The 23,462-nt window shown below is 44.2% G+C and overlaps 1 protein-coding gene across 5 annotated transcripts; it reads right to left on the bottom strand.

Annotated features, from left to right (window-relative positions):
* Positions 1-930: 930 nt before the first annotated feature.
* Positions 931-20,184, bottom strand: LOC102785471 (transcriptional repressor p66-alpha). 5 transcript variants are annotated; one of them, XM_006786619.3, is made up of 11 exons: positions 20,021-20,184; positions 10,711-11,225; positions 8,976-9,108; positions 8,605-8,733; positions 6,826-6,903; positions 6,598-6,717; positions 6,173-6,331; positions 4,127-4,385; positions 3,166-3,587; positions 2,809-3,067; positions 931-2,308 (listed from the first exon to the last, which is right to left on the bottom strand). In XM_006786619.3, exons 2-11 carry the CDS (start codon positions 11,220-11,222, stop codon positions 2,169-2,171), a joined length of 2,211 nt encoding a protein of 736 aa, XP_006786682.2. In that variant the 5' UTR covers positions 11,223-11,225; positions 20,021-20,184; the 3' UTR covers positions 931-2,168. The 5 variants fall into 5 exon arrangements, with proteins under 5 accessions (XP_006786682.2, XP_035761899.2, XP_035761898.2 ...); XM_035906006.2 differs by having other exon boundaries at positions 2,944-3,067; XM_035906005.2 differs by having other exon boundaries at positions 6,173-6,328.
* Between the last annotated feature and the right edge of the window lie 3,278 nt (positions 20,185-23,462).

Raw genomic sequence — 23,462 nt, 5'->3', positions numbered from 1 at the left:
TGTTTCACCACATCCCACAGCTGCTCTGTTGGATTGAGATCAGGTGACTGTAGAGGCCATTTGAGTACAGATGACCTGAGCTTTGTGACATGATGTGTTACCCTGTTGGAAGCAGCCATCAGAAGGCGGGCACACTGTGGTTTTAAAGGTACGGATATGGTCAACAACAATACTCAGGTAGGCTGTGGTGTTTAAATGATGCACAGTTGGTACATTGGAGCATGACGAGCACAGAGAATACATCCCCCACACCAAGACACCACCATTAGCCTGATCTATTGATACAAGGCAGTGTGGATCCATAAATCCATGTTGTTTATACCAAGTTCTGACTCCAACATCTTAAGAAATCTTGATTCATCGGCCCAGGCAATATTTTTCTAATCTTCTATTGGCCAATTTTAATGGACTCGGGCAACCTGTAGCCTCAGTTTGCTGTTCTGATCTGACAGGAATAATACCTGATGTGGTCTTCTGCTGCTGTAGCCCGTCTGCTTCAAGGTTGGAGTGGTGTGGTTCACCGATGCTCTTCTGTAGCCCTTTGTTGAAATGAGTGCTTAAAGCTGTCTGGCCAGTCTCTAGACTCCATCTGATCTCTGACATCAGAGTATTTTCTTCAACAGAAATGCTGCTCACTGGATCCCAGTAGATTAGCAGTTTGTGAAATATGCCAGCCAGTTTGGCACAAACAACTGTGCTGCATTCAGTCCCTTAAAAATAATAAATAAATAAATAAATCACCCTTCTTCCTCATTCTAACGCTCAAATTAAACTTCAGCAGGTCATCCTGACCACATCTATGAATAGTTGCTACCATGTGAATGAACAGATATTTCTTAACAACATACATATGGGCCTAGAATCGAAATTCATAAGAGCAAAAATGTCACAGAGGCAGTGATATCCCAAAACAGCAAACGGAAGCAGCAGTTTAAAATGTAATATTTTTTATTATTTCTTTCAGGAGCTAGGAAAAAAGTAAACCAAATAAATTTAAACATAACTTTGTACATTGCAATTAAGATTACTGGAAAGCAGAGAAATTATGCATTATGGTGAGGGGCACAAGATAACGATGGTCTTGTGTAATCCAGAGTCTTAATCTTAATTGTGTGATCACACAACTCTTTAACTGTGTAATCCAGGAAGCTGGAAGATGTTTCCTTTAAGGACTGAGTCGAAGCTACATGTAGCCTGTGTCTCATGTGGACAATGGATAAATATCGGAGGCAAGATTTCTGGCTCCAGTGTGGCGAATTCAGCTCCTTCAGAGTTTTGCATTTTCTCAGTGATGATGTAACACTCAAAATAATCTTACAATGTTGACAATATAAAATAAGCAAATTACAGATGGTAATTACAGATGAATTAAGCAATGACACCACGCTTTTTCAGCTAAGGTGCAAAAAGGGCTTAAGGATAGGCATGCTGTTAAACAGGGAAAAAAAAAAAAGAAAGAAAAGAAAAAACAAAGCTAGAATAATCTTCATTTGTGGAAACCACATTATACTGAGCGATCTTAAACATCAGTCCAAAAAAAAAATAAAAAATAAAAAAAAATAAAGGAAAACAAAAACACAAAAATAACTTACGGTAAATACAAAATAAATTCAAACCTTTAACTACATGGGTGGTGTAATGAAAATTTTACAACTTGGTTATTTTGCTTTTACTTAAAATAAATGTGTATTTTGTCGAACGTGAGCTCTTGGGTGTGATACAACTATTCAAGTGTCAAAAGGTTGGGTGCGTTTCACCCACATCATGGCAGAAAAGGGCTAACAAGCCTCAAACAGAACGCTTATTTTTATCAAAGGTACTCGCAGCAGACATAACCTCCTATCGTACATCATCATTTGAATGACCCTGTCTGGAGGACAGAGCCCAGAGGAAGCCCTTCAAGTATTTTCTTTTCTGCCCAGTCAAATCAAAATGGTTTCTGCACAATTATCAAATAACGGTAAACCTCAAAAGAAGAAAAAAAAAAACATTAGAAAATAAGCAAAACTAAAACAAGAATCATACAAAGGTATTAATTAAGGAACGTTTCTTCACTTTGAGAGATTGTAATTGCTTAACAAGTCCTGCGGGGGCGCTGTGGACCGTATTATTGGAGCTGAGGAACTTGGGACAAAAACTAGTAAATGAGTAGCGGAGTACGGCTTCCACTATTTCCACGCGTTTGCAGTCTGCGAGATTGACGAGCGAGAGGGGATCATGTCCAGCAGGTACTCCCTCTGGCGAGCGTCCACTGTGGCTGATGTCTTGTGACCCGTCAGGCTGGGGTTCACGTAGGCCATGGTCACTCCTGTGAACATGCAGCAGAGCGGCAGGTCAGGTCAGGGCGTGGAAAAGAACTGCGGCGTTACGTCTAATGATTTCGAAAAACACTGTATGATTGTGTAACACCTGAATGTAAAGCCACCCACGGCCCCATAACGCACGGACAGACACCAAGGAAAACGAATGAGAGTTATGCGCTAATCTAACACACAGTAGTGAGACCCAGGAAAAAGTATTAAAACCACCAAACTGAGGGATTACAGCAGGAAAACAGATTAATTTCCAGAAGGGGTGGGGGTGGGGTGGGGGGTGCCTTGTCCGAAAACATTTCCTATTCATTTTCTTTCTAATGTGTAAGATTACAGTGATCACAATTTTTTTCTTTTTAGAAAGAAGACAAATTAATGATAAAAATAAAAAAAAGTTGGATTTGGGCTGTCAAAGGATTGCTTTTGGACCAGACAGGAATTTGAGAGAGAGCAGATGTCAGGCGTCAGAGTTGGGCTGGTATTAATGCGAGTCTACCTGTGTTGCTGCTGCTCTGCTTCTTCCATGCAGTGGATGAGGCACTACCTCCGCTGATAATCCTGTGGCCACGGAGTCCACTGCTGCTCACCTTTGAACTCTGCACAGAGCGGTGGGAAACATGGGCGTGCTTACCTGGCCGGCTGACCAAAGCCGCGGCCGCCACTGCGCTCTGCAGCTGGGAGGAGGAGGAAAAGGAGTGGGGGATGCCTCTCACCCCCACTGATGAGACACCGTGGGACAGGTGGCCCTGTGAGCTCTGAGGGAGGTTGGGAGACACAAAAAGACTGTTTGAGCTACGACAGCTTTGACTCTACAGGTGTTCTCTGAAAAAAGAGAGCAAAACCTGATTCCAACCTGCTTGATGGAGTGATGATGAATGAGGTTTCCTCGGCTGGCCTGGTGGTGGTGCTGGAGGGAGGACACTCTGGCCTGAACTTGCTTCAGCTGCTGAGCCACCAGATGCTCTGCCTTCAGTGACGAAGAGGCAGATGAAGCGGATGATGAGGTACTGTGGGAGACTGGTGAAGATGTCTGCTGAATTATACGCTGCTCTATTTCTTGCTCTTGCTGCAGTGCTTTGACAAAGGCGGCTTTCAGCCTATTGGTATGCTCAGCTTTCAAAGCCTTTTTCTGGTTAGATGACATGCAGTCTTCACAGAGCACCACCCCGCCTTTCGTCTTGTCCTGCCTCCAACGGCAGGTGAAGTCAGTGTTGCACTGGCTGCAGATGAAAGGTTCTCTGATGGTGGGCTTGGGCAGGGCCACACCCGTTTTTCCTGGTTGGAAACAGAGACAGGAAGCCCAGAGGCAATGAGCAAAGACAGAGCAGTGTGGCATCAAATAAGCACTGAAGAAAAACAGACACAAGCAGACAGATATTTAAATCCTGGGTGATAGTGGAGATGTCTTCACTCGGAAGGAACAATAGAAACAAAAATAAGCAGGCCAATTAGTAACAGGGGGAGGACAGCAACTAATCGCTATTTTCATTTTCATTACTGAGGAACATGACAGTTATTTTCCTAATTAATCAGTTAATTGTTTGCTATCCCCAAAATGTCTATCAATATTTCCCAAAGCTGATCGTGATGCCACAAAATTGCTGTGTAGCCAGAGATACTCGTTTTACTACCATACAAAATAAAAAGAACAAACTGTTAAAACCTAATTGCTGCAAAAGGAGACCGATTGGCAACCCTGATTATGAATGCCTTTAGTGATCACGTCTCATTATTTTTCTGTTGAACCACAGCTCAGTTCACCTCTATAACAACAAAACAAAGCAAAGCACCAAAAGCTAAAAATCCACACATACCTCTGTGGATGGTATCCAGCAGATTCTGCACCACTTCTTCCAGTCCCACCAGGTAGATGAATTCATTATTGGCTGCAGAGGGCAGGAAGTTGAACTCTGGGGCAGGTGGCTTGGGTGGAGGGATCTCCAAGAGGGTCTTCTCCAGTTGCTTCCGCAGCGCGAGTTTAGCTGCAGCCTGACGGCTTGCTGGAGAGTCATTCAGACCCACCACAGACACACCGCTTCCTAGGGAAGAGCCCTTCAAACTGGATGAAGAGGCCTGCGCAAACAAGCAAAGACAGGAAGAAACACATGGTGTAAATATTCAGCCCAGATCACAATAGTGTCTTAAAGCTCTGTCACAATGTATTTCACATTTGTGCCAATGTCAAATACAACACAATACACAAAACCTGACTCATCTGATGATCTGACTACAAAAATACCTGCTACTTATCAAAGATGCTGACTTCAGACACACCTGGTTAGTCAAGCTACTTTATTCCCCGGACTTTATCCTTACTCTTTGCCTGTTGGTTCTCCAGAAAAAGTCTGTTATGGGTGACTGTGCCATGCTCTCCTGAAGCCAGAAGTGTCCTGTTTAAGAGGCACCGACATAACGGCCAACTGTCCTGGTCAGAGGACCCTTCTCTGCGATTGGTTAGCCTGGCTCAAAATGAACTCTCCATTGCAGTAACTACACATTTTGAACAGTCTAATCTATGTTTCAAATTTATTGCTTCAGTAGCAAGGCTAAGCTAGTCAAATGAGTGATGAAGCGCATCATCTGCCTGAGCACAGTTTGTGAGCCTGAGTTTTTATTCGAACGATACATTAATCAATTTCTTTGAAGTTTAATTGAGGACTGGGAAAACTTGCCACCTAATGCAGCCCTGTGGAAAAAATAAGCTGGCAGAACCTCCTTTAGCGGCAATAACGTGATGTAATCATTTTCTGCATGACTTACTCAGTCTGTCATATTGCTGTGGAGGAATTTTGTCCCACGCTTTCATTTATGCACAGCTCTCTTAAGGTCCCACCGTAGCATTTCACAGTCTGCCTGAGGTCTGGACTTTGACTGGGCCATTGCAACACCTGATTCTTTCCTTTTTCACTCATTCTGTTGTAGATTTGATCATTGTTCTGTTGCATGACACAACTTGAACCGAGCTTTATCTGTCAGATAGACGGCCTCACATTTAACTCTAGAATACTTTGGTATACAGAAGTGTTCACACTCCACTCAGTGACCAGGAAACCATCACCCCTCCACCAGCGTGCTTCGCAGTTCGTATGCCGATATGCTGTGTTTGGTTTTCGCTAAATATGGTGAAACATTTCCACTTTGACCTTGTCTGTCCAAAGCACATCATTGTTTTTTGAGGTTTCTGAGCGTTGCACAGTCTGACCTTGAATTTGCTGGGACGACCACTCCTGAGTAGATTGTGACATTGTGTGTGTTCACACACACCTGAATGCTCCACACCAGCAAACTGCCAAACGTTCTGAATTCCTATTGAAATGGGCAGTGTTCATTTTCACATGACTGTACATCTACAGGCTGACGGTACATCTTAGTTTTCCCTACAAGTAACAGTTTCCATTAACTGCCCGGCTTCCTGTAGACTGGTAGATAAGGGTTCTCATTTGTTTTATTTTCAAAACTAAATGTGACTATGCTATGTGACTGTGCTAACCAACAGTTTAGACTTCACTTTTTGTACTTTCTGCACCCTTGATTGCACCTCAGCGTTGTAGATAATCAATGAAAGAAGTAGTTATTGAGTGAACCATTCAAGATTTCTGACTGAATTCCCATCAGTTAAATTTAGGATTCTTTGTAATATTAAATTCTGAAGGCAACACATACACCAACGTGCAGTGGCTACAGCTTTCTCAGTTATAATCAGGAGCAAGTTGAACTCTACACATATCAAATTTAGACAAAGTAACAAAACTTTAACTTCATGGTATAATACATCCTACGCTTCCAGCCTGGAAGAGTGAATCACTTCTCTGCCCACTCTTATTGTTTTTTTTACATTGAGGGACCGGTGACATACTAACCAGCGTGCTGCCGACTCTGATGAGGCCTGGTTGGATCATTCCTCTCTGGCCCTGGGCGTCAGAGTTCCGGGGACCCAACAGCAGAGGAGGAGGACCAGACCCCGAGCCCCCAGAGGCAGCCAGCTGTTGCTGCTGCTGCTGGCGGAGAGCCTGAATCTGCTGTGGAGACACAGAGATGGGCTAACCATGACAATGAGAGGGGCAACACAGACACAAAGGTAGCAGAGGACGAGGAAAGGACATCAAAAAGCACCAAAGCAAAGAACACACAGAAAGAGAGGGAGGCGCAAAGAGAGAACATAAGTCCTACGTTTAAATATAACCTTTTCCCTATAGTCTGTCTCTTTAGAGTAAAAGACAACACTACCACGAAACACCTTCAGGCTATAATTAACTTGACGAGGATGAGTTTTCCCATGACTCACCTGTGCCCCTCTAACCAGAGGTGGCATGATGATCTGGGAGCCATGTTTAGACGATATCTGCTGCCCTCCTCTCACCAGGGGTGGAGGGATGACAGTACCCGAACTCCTCCCTGTCAAAATCTGGTTTAAAGAAGAAAAAGAAAAAACACACCGTGAGAAGTGGCATCAACTACAGTGCAACTGTGCTTTCAAACAAATAGTGTGCATGTGTGATATTAGCGTACTAACCTGTGGAGAGCCTTTACTGCTTGCAATTGTTCCTCGAATTAGAGGAGGAGGAGCAGATGAGCCAGATAAACCTGAGGGCTGAAAAACAACGTACAGAGATATTAAACTGAAACGATGCTTCACTCTGCTGAACAGCACAAGCTTAGATGAACCAAATGTTGAATCGCATCGTCAATCAACATATAAACAGCGGCCGTCCCTGTCAACAAAATAAACTGCATGTAACACATGGTTTATCTGCACCATCAAGGCATCACCTGCATTATTCAACAGTTATAATGGCTTTAACCTATATATTTGAATAAAACCTGACCGAGAGTCGTTATCGCTTTTTAAAATCGTTTATTTACTTTGTTATGTAATGATTATGAGGCTGTTGTCATGGTTACTGTCAGTTTTACTTAATAGAAGTCGCAGATTAGTGTGGTTTGTTGTGTCATCTTTCTGTAACCAACGTTTTTCATAAATCTATTTAATCACATAGTCTGTACGTAAACAACAGATTCCTACCACAGTGACTTGAGCCGTTGGACAGTGCTCTGCTGTTTTCAGCATTTTGGATTTGACACATAAATCAAAGACACTGCACGCTCATGCAGTAGCAACCCTAAAGTATACATCACAAAATGAACATTGTGTTCCTCCCACAGCCCCTCTGCTGGACATTAGAAAGAATGCAGATTTTAGCCACTTCTGCATTGGCTTCACGTTTTAGACCGATCTTTTCTCTGCCTTCTGTGCATCACCTTTGACAAGTTTGACTTTAGTCATTTACAACAAATTATCATCAAATGAAAAAGAAAATGTGCAGACGACTCGTATAATCTGAAGCTGTAGGTGAGAGATTGTAGGAGAGGCTTTTAATGTTAAGGGCCAATTTGTAGCTGCTGCTGCTCCCTTACAAATTCACATTGTGGGTTGGTGTCTTTTAGACTTGACTTATTTTTCTAACCTGATGCGTGTAACACAATACTGAAAATTCAATAAATGAATTTAAATACTCTGAATATAATGAACTAGGGTGCTGATCTCATATGCGTTAGCCAAATGATCGTACATTAAATCAGCTCAACCTAGAAATCATCCAACACTGAACACACCTATGACCTCCCAACTGGCTCAGTCACATGAGTGACAGGAACCCCCTTGCCTCTGCTGACTGTATTGAATTTTCACATAGGCTACCAATTGCAAGTTGGGGTTATTTAAAGAGCTTGATTGTGTTTCACACTCATGACCACTTTTGATTGCAAAGTGATTGCACAGGTCACCTGATACGAGGCAAACCTTTCTGCAAACAGTTGCAGTCTAACTCTCAGAGAGTCGAAGGTTGGCAAATAACTGCTGTCTGATTTATACATGCATCAATCTGAACAACTTTTGTCAATGAGCACACTCAGGGGACTCGACTCAGCTGGTTATATTCTTGTTGAACAGGAAGTCTGTAAGTTAAAGTGAGTTTTTTTTATGTAGAGGGCAACAAATGTGATTTTCAATGATTTATCACAGTTAATTGCTGTATTATCAGAAACAGATATAATTGCCAACATGAACACATTCAAATGCAGTCAGACTGACTGTATTATGATAACATTTATGGGAGATTTTAGTGACAGCGTTGGGATACTTCACAATCCACAGAAACTGTGCAGGAACTATAAGAGAATCACTAAAGATCAATGACCTGTTGGCAGATTTGTAATATTATCCCATCAATATCTATCCCTACACGTGGAAGAGTGCAATGATGTGTTGATGTGGGCGAAAGCTGCTAGTTACCTTCTGCAGAGTGTCCCTCTGAATTTGGCTCTGCCGCAGTTTCTTCAGCAGCACGAGCTTGGCCTCCTCCAGTCTCAGCTCCTCCTTCAGCTGCTTAATGATACGCTCCCTCTCAGCTGGGCTGCTCTTCTACATTCAACAGAGCACAGCGGCACTTACACCACGCACGTTACAAAAAAAAAAAATGAAATCCCTTCAGGTGACTGAACATCCCCTGATTCCTCTGAGTCCTCAATCCACCTCTAACCACACAGTGATACATCTCTGAGGTCCAAACTTGCACCCCCAGTACTAAAATCTATAAAAGCTCACAGCTAAGTGAGTCTCGAGCTCTCTCTTCCAATGCACGATTTCTGACTTTGGTCTCTCACCATGAGCAAGTCCGTGTCCAGCTCTTTAAAGTGGCTGAGCCCGTTCATCGGTGGACTAGGGGAGTCATTATCTGACAAAATGATGACGTCATCATCTTCAGGGGATGGAGGGCGCTTCTCTCTTTTTATACTCCTGGACAAAAAAAAAACAAAACAAAAATGTTAATAACAGCATTTCAATTGATGTTTCTGTACGGATTACATCCAGTGTGTTCCTTCAGTACTTTGAGGGATGTTATAATCATCCTACTCCACAGCTTGACCATTTCACTTCTATCATCTCTCTATTCTAGTCAAAATTCAAAAGATGCATCATTTGAATGTGCTGTGCATGATGATGTTGAAACATCAGCATCCCCAGTGAAAAATCACAAATGTGATTTGAGTTTAAAGACAGGATTTAAAGACAGGTTTGCAGTGGCAGATCCGGATAGGTTGAGAAGCCGTAGAACGTGTATGGCGGTTTGAAGGAAGATAAAGCACAACTCAACCGCTTCAAGTATTGGCAGCCATTACTAATGCCTGTATTTAAGGAGGTCTGCTCCTCAACCACAAATATAATTTATGACCACAGGTTTATCCTCTTCGCTGTAATCTAACAAGTCCAGACAGCGCTCCGCACAGCTTCTATTCACGTCGAAGCTTTTCCAGCAACAAGGGGAACAGGCTTAAATGCCAAGGAGGGGCAAGGTGTGACTGACTTAAAGCTCCGGTGAAGGTCTTTAAGTCACAATGAAACGGCTGCTTGAGAGCACGCATTTCCTGTTGAAACAGGATACTGTGGGCAGACGTCTGAAGCATTTGGAGTTGACCTGCATTCGCGTAAACTCGTCACACAAGGCACGCTAAGGAAATCTTGGGAGAATTTTGGGATCAGCCATCACTTTTATCTACAAAACCACATCGTTATGCACATTTTACTCATTGCCTCCCCTCCAAACACTTACAGCTCCTACTGCAAAGTGACTAGTTGAGCTGCAGGCTATATGTGAGAGTAGATGACCTAAATACTTTGACTAGTGGCACTCAAAAACTGAAGGGCAGGAGGAATGCTCCTGTTAAAATAAGACAGGCCTTATGATTGCACAGATTATGCATTTCTGTGAAGCATCAGAATTTCATAAAGTCAACAAATGACGACACGCGGCCCCGTCTCTTCTCCTCGCCGTCTTTTTTGTGTGTGTCTGTGTGTTTATTCATGTGTGTATTAGTCTCTCCTGAGGGCTTAGCGCCATCATCACTTCCTGTGGATTAATCACTTCTCTTCCAAAGAAGTCACGTGACCTCAAAGTCATCATCACGTGACACGTTCACTTTTCCTCCCATCTCTCCCCCCCCTCCCCCTCCCCTCACTGTTCCTTCCACTGTGGAAACCATGGCAACAACCGGCTGGAACCAGTTTGTGACACACACGGCTTCATTTTGTGTTCGGGGAGTTTTTAGGGTTCAGGTGGTGGAGAGGGGGGAAAATGGAGGTAGAGCAAAAGTTCAGCATCACCTCTGAGCCACAAACACACTCACACAGGATTACAAAAGTAACTTTGAAACATTTTTAGCCTGTTCATATTCAAACAAGGTGCCATTTGTCCTTGTCTAAAACCCCATAAGTGGGTTTTTAGAACAAAAAGTCTAGACAAGGAGCCGGCAGTGCTTCAGAAAAGCCACAAGGCGCCTTCACATTATTATTTTTGTGCTTGTCACAAGTGAACAGAGTTTACTGTGAACTGTTTCTCACCCTTTGGAGGTGCTCATGTCCACGGGCTGCTCTCCTGTCTGAACTTCCACCTTAATAGTGGCCTTTACTTCCCCTGCGGCCAGCATGCCACCGGACGCCTTTGGCTCTGCCTGCCGGACGCGGCTCCTTGTGTCCATTGCCTTTGCTTTGTCGTTGCAGTCAGTCCGATTGTCCGAGCCGGGTTCGACCACCTGCTGTCTCTGGGACCAATTCCGATCATCCTTCACCGGCTGGGAGGTCAAGGGTAACACTAAAGATAATGGCAAAGGGCTCTGATCCTGCTCCTGCTCCTTGTCATGCTCTAATCCGGGCCTAGTCCGGCTCTGACCATCCTGTGCCAGAATAAGGTCAGGCTTAGGTTTAGTTGGTGTCTGTGTTGGCGATTCAGACGGGTCCAGTTTAGGTTTTTTGCTTTCATTGTCAGCATCGGAGGTTTCTACAGACTGTGGGGCAGCCTCCCTCTCCAGCGCCCTCTTCTGGCTGCGTGTCTGGCGGACAGCCTCCTCAGACATCCCCTGTAAATAGAAAGAAGAAGAATAACAGTGTTACGTGACGTGTTCAATAGTCAAGCAGGATCCCAAAATGACACGAAAACAAAAAAGAAGTTTACATTGAAAACAGGGAGCATAAAAACTCCAATAAAAGGAAATGTCCATTTTTATTGCATGAAGTTGGAAAACACCACTTGGGTATATTTAAGGTTCTACTCGGTCAAAAAAAAAAAAAAAAACTTTTAAAATCATATTTCCATTTCTAAAAGAACTGAAAGTGAAAGTCCTTGTATTTATTTTACAATACCCATTTATAGTCACATGCTTATGGCCTACATCAGGGTCAACGTAAATATATATTTATAAAAATAAAAACTTAAAAAAAATGTGAATAAACTACCTCAAAGTGTTTTGAGTGGATGTGTCTGATGTTGGTTGAGACAAAATTTAAACACCACCCCTCAGCTGCACTTTTCCAGCTCATGGCTGCGTCGAATACCACCTTGTTTTCCACTGGACACTCCCTTTTTGCCTTGACTGACTATGATCGTATGATATTAAGCAAAGCCGTATTTCCGCCTCATTGGCAGATCTTTATGTGACTTTACACTTGCCAGCCCTTTTTAACTTCTCATTAACACTGTTATCTAATCACTCAACACAGCAGCGACTCAGTTTATTTAGGCATGTACACATGGTCAAGACAATCTGCTGAAGTTCAAACTGAGAATCAGATTGAGAAAGAAAGGTGATTTAAGTAACTTTGAATGTAACGTTGCTGTTGCTCCCAGAGGAGTTGGCCTGAGTGTTTCAGAAACCGCTGGGATTTTCCTACACAACCATTTCTAGTGTTTACAGAGAATGGTCCGAAAAAGAGAAAATATCCCGTGGGCAGCAGTTCTCGGAGTAAAAATGCGTTGTTAATGCCAGAGGTCAGAGGAGAATGGCCAGACTGCTTTGAGCTGACAGGAAAGCAACGCTAACTCAAATCACCACTGTTTCAGCAATCAGATGGTGGGGTCAGACTAAATAACATGAAAGCATTGAACCATCCTGCCTTATATCACTGATTCACAGTGGTCATAGAGTAATAGTATGGAGGATATTCTCTTGGCACGCTTTGGATCCCACAGTATTAACTGAGCATGGCTTAATTTTATGATCAGTGTACCCTTATACAAAGCTCAAACTGGTTTCTGACTGGTTAACCATGACAATGAGTTCACTGAACGGGAGGGTCACATCATGGATGTGCAGCTACAAAAATCTACAGCAACTGTGTGACACATCAGTATGGCCCAAAATCTGAGGAATGCTTCCAAAAGACAGACAGACTACACTAGCAAATTGGATGTATTAAAGTGTTCTGTCAGTGATTGGTTGTTTTCCATTTCATCTACTCTGTATTTATCCTATTGAGCGTGTAGTGTTTGATGATTTACAGTGACCCTGATGCGAGCTATAAGGTAAAATATGTCGGCCAATTAATAAAGTGCTGCCGGAACTTTAATTTCTTCTGATCGCACATCCTTAATGTGGTAATCTCAGGCACACAGCTCTGACTGCAAGCGCAGCAGCCTCACCCAGCTGCTCTTCAAACTTCCTGTTAGTGAGGGGCAGCCAATCAGAAGAAAGCCATCTTATAAGGAAAGGTGATAAAACAGCTTATTTCAGACAGTGGATGAATTGAGGGCCTGCACCAAGGCACAGAGTAAGACAGATAAAGGTTATGATGAACTGTGAGAAGAAAAATAACAAAGCCCCTTTTATTTAGGCTCTAGTCCAAGTCACATGTCATTCTCACAAGGCTAACACGGTAGGAGAAACCTGCAGGTCTATTACCCAATAATAAATTAAGGCGTCTATTTTACCCCAACTGCATTTGCGATTGTCCTCGTGTCGTTCAATAATGACGCAGACAAGACTGACCTTGAACCAGCTTGCAGGGGACATGCTCTGAAAATGGCACCCAGACAAAACATGTTGGATTATCACGGTCACACGGCCAAGATGTTGACTCAAGTATAATTCCAAAACATCCCATTCTCCAAATCTCAGTCTAAACTAAAAGCCAGGAGAAAGGGGGACACTAGGAAAAATATGGGCGTACTCAGAGAGTGCTCAAGTGTTCAGCGCAAAATAGAAAATCAAAATATGCACTTGAGAGAAGCAGAAAGGTCTTTTGAAAGACTGCAAAGAGAAAAAAAAATGCTGCAGAGAGATAAAACATCTATGACAACATCGTAATCAAATCAGAGTTAAAGGGACTTGGGGTAGAGCGAAAATTCACTGGCGCATGAATTCTGTTCAAATATTCATAACAACTCATGAATCCACATATTTTAGAAATGTACGTATTCACGTGGAGGGATTTTTCATTGGCTGCGAGGAGCTCACGATGCGTATACAACTCTTTCTGAGTGGAGCACCATATCCATTACTGTCCAATATCCCCTGAACACCAGATTCAATCCCCACCAGATGTTGACATGGCAGCGGTAGTGGAGATGAGGACATACAGCGGCTCGCTCTGTCAGGCGGACGAGCATTACAGAGTGCACTTGTGCCCTCGCAGAAGTGCACCAGTACATGGCACATAGTGTCACACGTTATCCCTACAGTAGCTGCTCTGAATCACTCAGAGTCGGGTCAGAAACGAGAGCGGACACACGGGAAGACGGCAGACACTCCACATCAGTCAATACATGCTGATGGTTTTGATAATGGCCTATCAAACTGTTTGGCTGTACATATCTGATGCACTTTTCATATCAGTGGATATTGACCCATTTATCCATAATAGCATCCTGTGCACTAAGAAAAGACTTACAAAAGGGTCAATCATCCCACTGATGACTGTGGATTTGGGCACGTGCCTCTGAGGTGTTTTCTGCCCCATCAAGTACACACGATGCTGTATTATCTAAACACCAATATGCCTAAATATAGGTATAGTGTGAGATTATAAGAACAGAATATGACTCATAATTTCCATTACTAGTGGTGCTGATTATGCCGCGGACTTACATACTGTAGTTTGGTACAAGAATGATGCTGGTGATATGATCACAAAGGATTTACTCAGAAATTTTTATATCCAGAGCAATAGCAAAAAGCCAGGTAAGGCTCGCTATTGTTCACTGTGTACACACTCATTGAATTGCTTATTATTGAATGTGTAAAAAGGCAAATGTTGATCCATATGGCATGCTACACACAGAGAGTAGACAACCTGTGCTCAAAGTTCACAGGATCTCAAACAGACAGCACATTCAGAGACGCACAAAGGATCTTGCTCTCTGCTGGAAGAGCATGAAGAAGCAGCAGCGCACCGCAGTTATGTACTTATGCATATTTATGTCTTTATGTTACAGAATCAAGAGCCAGTCCTCCCAAGACTGTGGAGGCCCTCAGTCTGCCCAGCGACGCGCCACAGGAAGCTACGTTCCTTTTTTTGTTTTGTTTTTTGGAAGGGTGTGGGAAGGAGGGGGGGGGGGGGGGGGGGTTCGCTACAATTAACCCTTACAACCTGGAGTACTTCTCCGTGACACACACCGTATGCGCTTCCAACCCCTCCTCCTCCCCTTCCTGTTCTCAGAACGGCTATGGCGGCGAGCAATGAGCGCACTTAATGTATCCATCATGCGCACATACAAAATGCACGCAGGGTGACAATGCAGCATGCAGAGCAATCACCTGATAGCAGCGAGCTGACTAAGTTTTTATAATACTCTGACATCACTGAGACACACATGACATGACCCTTCCCAGGATTCAGTGGGACACACAAAGCACTTTTCCTGAGAACCGGTTTAAACCGGTTAGCTTGTGTGTGTGTGTGTGCGTGTATGTGTGTGTGACTCTGTCAGTGTGTGTATGTGTGTGTGTGTGTGTGTGTATGACAGAGAGAAGCTGAAGCTGGTTTTAACCCTTCAGGTGCTGGAGCAGGCACAGGGCTTCCACACTGACGGCCATTATACAGTGTGTGTGTTTGTGTGTGTGGTGTGGCGGGGGTGGGGTGTTGTGATGACATTATTAATTTCTGGCGCATACAGCTGTGAAATGATGCTGCTGGAAGGAATTAGACATGGGGAACGCCACCCATCCCCACACCAACCTTACACGGGCACTGACCCTATCTTTGTAATGGGGGATCTTTAATGGCTGGCAGGTTTCACATTTCATCTCCATGGCAGTTTACACACACAATTCCTTCAAACCCTCTTCGCACACACACGCACGCACGGTGGAGCATACCACCTCCCACCCAAGAACTTGACATCACATGCAACCAGTGCAAAACCTCTGAAAGCAACCGAAAGCAAAACTGAACTTTACATGTCTCACAAATTCAGGCTATATAGCCAAACTTAACTGCTCACTTTTCTCACACACACACACACACACACACACACACACACACACACTAAGAGGAAGAGCTACACTGTCCACTTCAATATTACACTTGTTATAGCAGCAGGCGGAGTGATTAGTGTCATGGTATGATCTGAATCACATTGTATACAACATTATCCTGTTAAATATTCAAATCAGATGGAAATCCTCAAACAGCATTAAACGACACTGCAAAGACTTGACAGCACAGCGAGAGATCGCGCTCACAATTCTCACGGCAGCTGGGCTGACTGGTTGATTGTCACTTCTTTAGTAAATTTTCACCAGACCAAAATTTTACCATCTGCATTTCTTCCCAAAGTAGAAACATTCACTTGATTTCGACCAGAAGCTGCACTGTCCCTTTGGTGTCTGGTGAAAAGAAGTTACATTTTTCTGTCCTTGAATGATAACGCCATTTTTTCCCCCCACTAGCACCTACTCAACTCAACTCGACACTTAGGTGGTAGTACCTGGTACTTTGTTAGTATCTACTTAGCCGGGGTTCTAAGCGAGCTGAAAATGTAATGTCAACAGACTGCATGCCACTGACTGGCCAAAGTGATGTCATTGGATGAGTCATGAGAGAGACTCCTTTGCAAGAATCAAACTCGCCATTTTTGAACCCCGGATACAAGGAAAAAGACTCCACGCTAACCGACACTGTCCACCAACGACGAGGTGCAGACGATGTCCTCCATTGTTGTGTTGTTTTGTGCCACATACTCACAGTGTGATGGCATTCAATTGTAATGGAAAACGACCGAAACCGATTTGAGTCGAGCAGAGTAGGTGCTAATCTAAAAGAGCCACATGAGCCACCCAACTGAAGGCCACTGATATTAGACAAAAACATCTGAATGCACACTGTCGTTGCATTACTAAAACTCTTTATCAGTGTTTTTAAAAAAGGGAAACATAAATAGCTGTAATTTAATGACATTGAAGAACAAAGTTAAGAATCCAAGATTCCGCAGGTTTTGCAAAATGTAATGTCTTGCAGACTTCAGTTGGTCTTCCAGTTTTACAGGGGCACAACAATGTAGGAAAACACGGCATCACTGCTGCTTTCAGAGACACATTTTCCAAAATGATGGCAATTTTGATTTTTTTCCAATAAAGTTGCCGTGTGCACACTGTGCTTTCCAACATTTAGTTGTGCTTTGGAGGTTTCCATGTGCACACTACAAGAATGCCCACAAGACTGGTCCTCTAACAAGTCCTGCCCATGTCATTATATTGTTTAAGAAGTGACCATTAATGAGAATTGACGTGGCCCATACATCTGTGTAAGACGCCTGACCAACAGTAATACGAACGGCACATATGCAAGTTGACTCAGTGTCCAGAAAGTTGCCAATCCAACTCTGGTCCGCTGTCTCAAATGCCTGATAAACATTTGAATCCTTTTTGTGACATTTCTCCAATCAAACCCAATCATCTCATTAACAACTGGAGTGTAATTAAATCACAGTGATCACTGCCACATTATCAAGTTGCAAAGTGCTACTTTAATCTAGTATCAGGTTCCTACCACTATCAGGGTTTGTCTTCTCTGTCTTTTTCTCCTGCTACGAGGCAGTTATTTATCACTGTCAGCTATCAGTCAATCATCTTCACTCACACCAGCAGCCTTGCTCTCAATTATCACTGATGTCCACCTTTACATGCAGTGTTCAGCACTTTATTTACCCACCGAGAGACCTTTTACCCTGTGAACACATATTTCTACATCACACGGGGGCTTCAGGAAACCGTGCAACTATGCGGCCACTCTACCTTGGAAAACTGCTGAACCAGCAAAGTATTCGTTTCCATTACCTGGTTGCATCTGTCAGAATAACAAATGATAGCAATGATAGTTTCCGTGCACTAACTAAAAAGCAAAACCTTCGCGGCCCCACTCACAATAGAAGAATGTCATCGGAGGTGTATGCTTAAATAAGATGTTGCTTTGGAGCTAGTTATGGCCAAAGCTCACTTTTGTGGGTCACTGACTTGCTCAGTTAAATAACTTCAGATCTTGAGAGCTCAGAGCTTCACACGGCAGCCAACGTCACCATCTACACGAAACGGACTGAAAAGGCAATTAGGGAGCAACTTGCTGCACACGTATTTGATGACGTCTCTGATGTTTGACCAAACAGGTCGCCCTGTGACCCCCAGTAGTTATGTGGAGCAGCTCGAAATGTGGCTAGCAGATGACCCTTTACAGAACAGTAGCTGATTGCACAACAGCCCTGAACCAGCCTTGTGTGTCTGTGTGTGTGAGAGAGACATCACTGGAACAGTGCTTTCTGGAATGGCTGAAAATTCATGCGCTGTTTCTGACTCACTCAGTCTTGTCATTTGAATACAAACAACACAATCACTCTGGGGTGGATAGTACTACTACTGCATCACGCTGCAGATGCACAGTTTCTACACAGGAAGGACAGGTAGCTCAACAGCCAAAGCGCTCCCCTCTCCTCTGACCGCCCCCTTCACTAAAGGCAACCTGCACACTGTTGACATGTAAATAATGCTTTACAGGGCCTTTGTTCACACAAACAAGCGAGGGTTCATTCCAGATCACCACAAAGAGGCAATAAAAGTCTCCTAAAAGCAGCAGCTCGCTTTTGCCACAATGCCATCCCCAGCTTACATGGCACGCATGGGACTTTTAAGTGGCTGCATTGTGTTGCAATGAGAAGTACGAACTAACAAAAACTGATAGGAATCTGACAGAAAACCTAGATGTTTTATTTTATTTTATTTTTTATAGCTGTCTTAGTCTTACAATAGTAGCATTTAACCACATATTTGTAGATTTTTGGATCATTTTCACAAGTCGTCTTAATTTTATAATAATTATTTTTTAATGAATAAAAGACGATTATGTAGCTTAACAAGAAGAACTTCACTGCAGTAACTCTGATTGTGGCTCACACTTTCAGGCATTAATGCTACTTGGAAAGCAAGTTGATACAAGTCAGCAGACATTAGTCAGCTATGTCCTCTGCAGGTGACGGTATGCAATAAGACGCTGAAAATCAATCAAGTGCAAAACTAATTAATTAATTAATTAACCAATTAAAGGCTTACACGATCACGACTCAGCAAGAGTAACCAGTGCTGTCACAACACGGCGTCAGTCCGCGTGTGGCTCGCTGCACACACCATGAGCAACGCCGGCTTCCGTCACGTTCAGCCATTAGATATCCCCACGTTTTAAATCCACCTCAGCGCGTCCGCATGAACGGACGGCACAAATTTAGCGGCGAACTGGTGTGACGGCAGAAATCCTGAGCCCACAGCTTTGTCCCGAAGCGCTGCAAAAACTCGTGCTGTGGAAATGTGTGCACGCGCCTGTGTGTGTGCGTGCGTGCTCCTGTCTGGCTGAGAGGAAGAGACAGAGAGGGGAGTGTGTGCGGTGTGTGTGAGAGTGTGTGTGTGTGTTCAGCTTTAAGAGGAGGAAGACTACGGTTGTCACAGAGAGAAGTAGGAAGATTAGCTACCAGATAGCAGAACCAATACTGGTGCCACGGGGCTTAAAGCGGGCAGCGGCGTCCACCATTAACGTTTCCAGCCGCCAGTACACAGTCCAAAAAACCAAACTCAGCCCTTTAAAAACTAAACCCAGCCCACACTTACATGTGCAACTAGCCGGCTTTTTTATTATTGACACCGCCTCGGAGGAGGTGTGCGTGTTATTAGTTAGCGAGCTAACATTAGCTACATCGCACAAACAAAAACACGAAGCCACTTTTAGCTCGGATAAAGGCACTCGGTGTGTGTGACCACCAGCGGCTGCTGGACACTTTAAGCCAAACTACTGAAAGTCCTCCGAGCCGGGGCAAGCCGCTCGTCAACATGACCCCCACACACAACCAGAACCGAGCCCGAATCGTTGACCTGGCTCGCACCCCCGATGCGGGACAGCCGTCGAGCTCAAAAAGGACCCCCAAACTTTCGCGATACTGCCCTAAAAGTGTGGCTTTAGGAGGCTTACCGGGACGGTTTACCTGTCTGTCCCCTCCCGAGGAAAAACCTTCGAGTCGGAACTCATAAATTTCATCGACCGGCCCACGGACTGAGCCGCCGCCGCCGACGACCGTCGAGCCGCTGGCGATGTAACGTTGTAATCCTTACCTCGTTAAACGACTTCTACCGCACCAAATCAAGTCCAGCCATCACATTTACTCGCCGGTGCTCCTGAGGAAACATTAAATAAAAGAAATTTTGGCTGAGCGAGCCCCCCCTCTTCTCCTCCCCAGTGCTCAACCTTTGGCTCTGCGGAGAAGTGTTACTTTTCAACAGCCCATCAGCTTCTTTATCGTCACAGATAGGTGGAGGAAAACCTGGCTCCTCTCGACGAGTCCGAATAAAAGGCTCCTCTCGATCCCCTCACTAAAAAAACTTCAGCTTCACATAAGTCAACTTACTCGGTAGCTTTGTCTCCCGTTCTTCGCCGATGGTCGACCAAGGAATGTTTAATCTGCAGTTAACCTCGATAAATCGTTGCTTTTTTTGAAATCCAGGGGATATCCTCTTTTTTCGGCCCTCCCCGCTGCCGCGTCTGTTGCCAAATAATGCGCCTCAACACACATGGAGCCGCTGCGTCCTCTTAGTGGGCATGCGCACCTCGCCATACCAGGGCGACCGGATCACATCATGTAAGTCACTGACCACGGAGGGCCAAAGCGGGACGACAATGTCAGGGCCCCCCAGGGTCCCTGGAGTGACCCGTGAGTGTACCAGCAAGTGTACAGATCCCCTCCAATACACACTCACACACGCACACACACTGTTACAGTAGGGACCCATGAATATGTAAAACACCACATATTTCATCCCAAACACTCACTAGCATCCTCTTTGAATCACCACAGCTTCTAGGTGGCTCTAACTCCAAGTCAGGACTCAGCTCACAGATGCCAGAGTGGCTTTATTGCCAGCCTTATGAGCACGGTGACACAAGTAACGCTTCAAACTTAGCATGTGGACAAATAATCACTTTGCACACAAAACAAAGTGGACAGCAGCTGCAAGAGCGAGGAGACAATCCGCTCAACTGCACCCGGGCCCGGACCCTTAAAGGTCTCCAAAGTGCAAGCAAATGCTGATTTATTTCTACTTAAAGTATGTTATGAGCTTAATGGGGGTGGTCCTGTTTTATTTCATAATGTTGAATCTGTGCCTGGCAGGGGGCGAATGTGACTAAATCGATTAATCAAACCCTTATTAATTAATTTTTTTTTATTTTGCTATGTTGTGCTGATATAGTCCATATAGACACGTATTTAATCACGTTAGTTCATGGTGTCTTTACATGCCTGATTAAAGCTCAGATTGTTCACATTCATACAGTCAGTGAGTGATGCATAGTAAACATGCAACCCAGCAGTTTAATGTTTGCATTGTACATGATGGTTTGCAGGGTTTAATGGGGGGAGGGCAGCTGCAATTCCCCCCCCCCCCCCCCCCCCCCCCCCCCCAGACTTAGATAGATGTCATGTGGGGAGTAAATATACATATAAATACTCCATAAACACGTTGTCTGCTGAGCTCAGTCTGTGATCTTACACAAGCAAAGTCAGCGCCATGTTTACCTTCAGTGTCTCTACAGCAGAAGTGCATCAGCGTCACATCCTAAGCATCGTGTAATTATCCGGCCTCACATTTGTCTCCCTGACCTCAAATTATGATCTAAGGTAACCATCCTCACTTATCTCCTGATTCAGAGTCACTGTGTGCAGCAGCATGTGAGGCAACTCAGAATAGATCCAAGTCCTGAACCCAAACATTAAGGCTATTTGTGTCTCTCTTTACAGTGAAGAAGGTGTGTGTGGTGGGTGGGGGTGGGGGGGCACAGAGGAGGTTTGCTTTAAAGAGCGGTCAGCCAGCCCTGCAGTTAGAATCAGATCCAAACATGCAAGTCCAGAGCACTCTCAGCTGGGTTATACTATGCCAGTGACAGAGTCCCTTCTGTAAAAGCTCCAGCTGGCGTGCTCTTTCATGACAAGACCTGCATCGCTTCAAAGCATCCCTGTGAACTGAACTCATCCTCATTTGTCCACTACCGTGCATATAAATGGACATCCATATGTAAACGTTTGTGTGCCTGGAATACAGCGATCTAAGTACGACAGAAGTCCATAAAGACTGAGCGGGAGCGGGAGTGCTAGCCTCCAGGTGGGTGGAGAGGGGGGTGGTTAGAAGTGCTTTGTCAGCCTCACCCTCCCATTCTTTAAATGACAACAAAAAGAGCTCTCTCTCTAGATGTTGCTGTGTCATCGGGTCTGATTGTTTCTGTCCCCTCATCCCGCTGTTCCATCTCCTGAGGCTACAGATTGTCTCGTGTAAAGCAATCACATCTGTAGCAAGGGAGCCATCTTCACATAATCACCCAGCACAAAGAAAAAAAAAATCAAATTAAGATGAAGGGGGGGAAAAAGGGGGTCTTGAGTTTACAGGTTGTGATGAATCTTTCTGTAAATATTGCTCCTCCTCCTCCAGCAGACCCATGGAGAAGAACTGCGTTATCCCAGCTCTATTAAAAAACAATCAGGGCTGTGAGTTGCACTTGAGAACACTGAAGTCATCTCTTCTGTGTTATTTCTGGTCACTTTCTGCAACCCCTGGGGGAAGTTTTTCCAAGCCACAAGTCAAAGCACTTTGAATGAAAAGACTTCAAAGCGGAGCGGTCCACCTCTGGAAGAGGTCTACAAGGTGGAAGGCTTGCCAGACTTTTTTTTGTTTTGTTTTTTTAGGATACATAAACTGAAGATATTAGATGTCTGCTATTGACATTTAGTGAACATTTGCTTTTGGGGCATAAAATACAGAAAATACAGTTCACTTGGGACAGGCTTGGACTGACTGACTGATTTCATCAAACAAATCAGTACATTTATGTTAATGACAACGTTGTATGCCGGTAGATATATGAGTGATTCACTACCCCTCCAACAGGAGGGCTTTATGACAATAAATGAGTGAAATCTTGGAGACTTTGGGTGTCTTTGGGTTTTATTCTCGCATTGTGTGGACAGTGTTACACACACACATTAATTGGCTGATTCATCATTTAATCAAAGTGGATAATTAACCAAACGAACAACCTTGAAGTGAGTACTATTGACAAAGTGTGAAGCCAGACACTTAATAAGGCTTATTGGGTTACATACATGCTTGTCATGTGATCTATGTTAGACGTGTACATAGCTTGTTTAAATAGGCTGGACCTGTTAAGTAACAAAGTAGCTCATAAAGATTATTAAACAAAGCAGATTTTATTCACACACACACACACACACACACACACATATATAATTGATATGCTAGTAGAAATTGTGTTTATTAAGGTCAGGATTGTACACTCTGCCAGGTTTTACAGGTCCTGTCCAGGTGGAAAGGGTTCAGCTCAGAAATCATAGTGAGGCGAGGCCAGCCTGCAGCTCCTCTCTCCGTGTGGAGCAGGCCTAATGGCCGCCCGTTACGACATGACAGCTTCAACTTAATCCTCATTAAGCACTGTAACAATGCAGGAAGTAGCAGCAGCAGTCACGATTAGGCGGGCTCACTATTTGGCAGGAAATGGCTCCTTTCAGCAGCTACGTCCAAGACACCTAGAGCGTCCCAAAAGTTTTCACTTCTCACTGTAACCTCCTCCTCCTTCTCCTCCGGTGGAGACAGTCACCCGGCGGCATCGGTGCACGAAGGAATAAAGGAGGAGAGAGGGGGTGGGTGTAGGTGTACTGGGATCAGATTGATTAGAAATTAGGTATTGAGAAAAAATAAAAAGAGCTTTCGTAAGGGGGTCTCCGATGAATGCCGGTATCTGCGTCAGGCTGCCTAACCTCATGTTCGTGGGTGGAAATTTCG

This window comes from Neolamprologus brichardi, chromosome 18, assembly GCF_056152115.1.
Source record: "Neolamprologus brichardi isolate AB-2024 chromosome 18, ASM5615211v1, whole genome shotgun sequence".
Taxonomy (NCBI): domain Eukaryota; kingdom Metazoa; phylum Chordata; class Actinopteri; order Cichliformes; family Cichlidae; genus Neolamprologus; species Neolamprologus brichardi.
Note: the sequence above shows the minus strand (reverse complement) of the source record. Positions and strands in the feature narration are given on the sequence as shown.